This window comes from Taurulus bubalis (genome assembly GCF_910589615.1).
Source record: "Taurulus bubalis genome assembly, chromosome: 15".
Taxonomy (NCBI): domain Eukaryota; kingdom Metazoa; phylum Chordata; class Actinopteri; order Perciformes; family Cottidae; genus Taurulus; species Taurulus bubalis.
The window spans coordinates 9,584,827-9,588,279 of NC_136603.1; the positions used below are offsets into that span (position 1 = coordinate 9,584,827).

At 47.4% G+C, this 3,453-nt stretch overlaps 1 protein-coding gene across 1 annotated transcript in view; it reads left to right on the forward strand.

The window, feature by feature from the left end:
- Positions 1-213: 213 nt before the first annotated feature.
- Positions 214-3,453, forward strand: part of LOC306747448 (E3 ubiquitin-protein ligase SH3RF3-like) — a gene marked incomplete at its 3' end in the record, with an annotated part of 80,013 nt that continues 76,773 nt past the window's right edge. The window contains exon 1 of the mRNA XM_079230506.1: positions 214-636. Coding sequence (XP_079086632.1) covers positions 223-636 — 414 coding nt within the window. The 5' untranslated portion in view covers positions 214-222. The remainder of the gene's footprint in view (positions 637-3,453) is intronic.

Below are 3,453 nucleotides of genomic sequence, written 5' to 3' on the forward strand. Positions count from 1 at the left end.
GGAGACACAGATAGAGAGAAACAGAGACACGTTGAGAGAGACAGCTCGGAGGAAGCCTACGGAACAGCGGAGAACCTTCACAACACAGTGGTTCGTGCAACGCGCGCGCGGGGACTCTGTCGCGGGGCGTCCTTTGGCTGCTTCCCGCCGGTCCGCCTCCCACAATGTCCTGTTCCCCCGGTTCCTTCCCACGGTCCACGAGCCAGTGACACCGAAGCCCAGATGCTCACCCTCTCCGCGGACATGGACGAGTCCTCGTCTCTGCTGGATCTCCTGGAGTGCTCGGTGTGCCTGGAGCGCCTGGACACCACGGCCAAGGTGCTGCCGTGCCAGCACACCTTCTGCCGCCGCTGCCTGGAGAACATCGTCAGCTCCCGGAACGAGCTGCGCTGCCCGGAGTGTCGCATCCTGGTGGACTGCGGGGTGGACGAGCTGCCGGCGAACATCCTGCTGGTTCGCCTCCTAGACGGCATCAAGCAGCGGCCCCAGCGAGGGAGCGGAGGAGGAGTGGGAGCCGGCGGCAGGCAGTCCCTGGCCGGGGGCTCGCTGCAGGGCTACGCAGCCGGGATATCCGCCTCTCCCCCGGGTAGCGCGATCAGAGAGCTGCCCGTAGCCATCAGGAGCTCCCCTGTCAAGGTTGGTTACTTCCTCCCCCCCATCGTTCATATGTGCCTGTATCACTCGGAAGATCACCGAACGCACAGACCATGTTTGCATGTTTCATTATGAAACAAACACTTCCTACAATACGATTTAAACATCGCCCGAGCAGCCGGGAGCCCATTCCTAATCCCGCAGGCTACACACACAAAACACAATAAACAACTTTAAAATTGCCTCTTCTGTGTGCCGCCGCCTGCAGCATCCAGAGATGTGTATCTCTGGATGTTTGCTGGGAACGGGGAACAATGTGTTCAGCTTGCTGCCTGCACAGCTATCCAGCTGCTGTGTGGTTATATAGATGCAAATGTATAGACTGTGCTCTGAGTATCCACGCAGTGAGACTGATTGGAGCACTGATTGTTTGAGAACCAGGATCAGGAATAAACTTGGTAGCTGAAACCAAATTATAGGACATGGGGAGAGAGAGAGAGAGAGAGAGAGAGAGAGAGAGAGAGAGAGAGAGAGAGAGAGAAAATAAGTAATAACAGTAAAGTACAGGGCTGTGTCTTTGTCACAGCTGATGACACAGCCTGTTGTCTATTGATTGTTCTGCTTAGTTCTCACAGGTCTTGCCTGTGATGTGATATTCCCTGATGTGACACTATACCTTGGTGTCACAATGAAGGGTGTCTTTCCTGTGTTGCGCTGAGCCATAATTAAACTAAACTGAGAGAGCCAGAGTGGAAAAGAGGGTCACCTGCCTCTGATACTGGTGTTGTCTCGGTTCTGGTGAATCCCAGTTGCCCAAAGGCTGCAGCAGTGTGAGGTTCCCTAGGGGAGAGGAATGGAGAGCCTTGTTTACTTGCTGTGCCGTGCATCTCATGCCTTGGCTTTGTGGTTGAGATGTGAGACGTGCTGAAGAATGCGGCTGTAATGTGGCAAATAGACAGAAAACGTGAGAGCGTCAGCACTGTGCTGCATAGTGTTGGTCGTCATCTCGACTCAAATTTGAATAGATCTTACACAAATCTTGAAAAGTGTCAGGCAGTCGTGGTACCTATATCGTTTTATTGCTGTTTAATTTCCTAGAAGAAATATTTAGGTGCGAAGTCTATGTATGCAATTAACTTTGCATTGTTTTATTAATTACTAGATTCCTTTCAAATGTTTTATTCAGTGCATTCATTATTTTTTATATATATAGAATGTCAAACTTAGTTTTGCGTAATGCACACCTAGTAGACAAGTGCGTTTGGACCTTGAATATATTTGCATATTCTAGAAATGTCAACGCTTCTGTTGAATAGCAGCCAAGAAAAACCCAAATATTTAATAAAAAATCTTATTAAAACAGAGTAAATCCTATTCAAACAGAGTAATGCAAGCAGCTCTTCACATTTCAGAAGGTGTCAATTATAAAGAAACACTGGATTCATGTGAAATAAAAATAAAAAATGCATGGTGGAAGAAACAATAGACGTGACCTCACCGCCAGCTTTTCTTTCATCATGTTGTAACTTGTTCAGACGGATATACAGTATTTGTCTCAGGTGAGCTAATGTTTTGTGCTGCTTACCTTATAAAAGCGATGGGATTTCTCAAAGTTGGAGTGCATGAGGGGGCTCATGGGCAAGGTGTGTTTGCCGTTGCCCTCGGTAACTTTTTCCCTGAGTTTAGTGACGTTACCAATAAGAGAGGGACGCGAGGAACAATCAGGCCAACAAAGGTGTTGTCATCAGCGTTCACACACCCCTTACTCGGTACAACAAGACTTATCAGGCAAGCTATAGCCATTGATTAAAGCAGTGGAGCGCTTTGGTGTGATGAAGTGCAGCAGCGGTGAGCAGTCGCTCATTCATGGCGATGAACAGGAATCCAAACCCCCTGTGACATTTCCACTAACACTTAACACTCCATTTCAATTCACTCAATAAACTTTACCGGTCCCTGCAGGGCAATTTTTATGCCTGGTACATGAAGAAAGAAAGCACACATACACAAAAAAAGAAGACATGGTGCAATATAGTTTACTATTTTTTTTTTTTTTTCATTTTTAGACAAATGCTTATTATTACTTCATAAAGAGCCAAATGGACGTCTTGATTTGACCAAGAGTTTGAAATGGAGACTTTACAGTGTCATAAATCAGAGGAGAGCAGGCCGGTCCTCACACTGGGAAAAGCGAGGGCCAGAAATGTTTGATATTAGAATGTGACATAATGAAAAATGTGATATTTCAGAAGTTGTGCGGCAGAAGGAGTGTGAACCTTACAGAGAAGGAATACAAGCATGTAACCGCATGCACGGTCACACAGGCACGCACAAAAATGGACACACTTTGTTTGTATTTGTTTTAGGAGCCAGTGGGGATAGGGCACATACACACACACACACACACACACACACACACACACACACACACACACACACACACACACACACACACACACACACACACACACACACACACACAGACACCTATAACCCATTACCCTTTGCAGTCCCCCACAGTCACTTTGCTCAAGTCTCCTCGAGGCTCCCCTGGGACCAAGACCTGGTGATGAAAGTGTGAATTAATCTCTAGTAACAGTTGTGTGTGTGTGTGTGTGTGTGTGTGTGTGTGTGTGTGTGTGTGTGTGTGTGTGTGTGTGTGTGTGTGTGTGTGTACGTGATGTGCAGACTCCTGCACCTAAAGAGCAGGGGTCTTTCAAAAGAAGTTAAATCTGACTTTGAGTGACACACCAATGCAGTACTGCCACACACACACACACACACACACACACACACACACACACACACACACACACACACACACACACACACACACACACACACACACACAGTTAATAA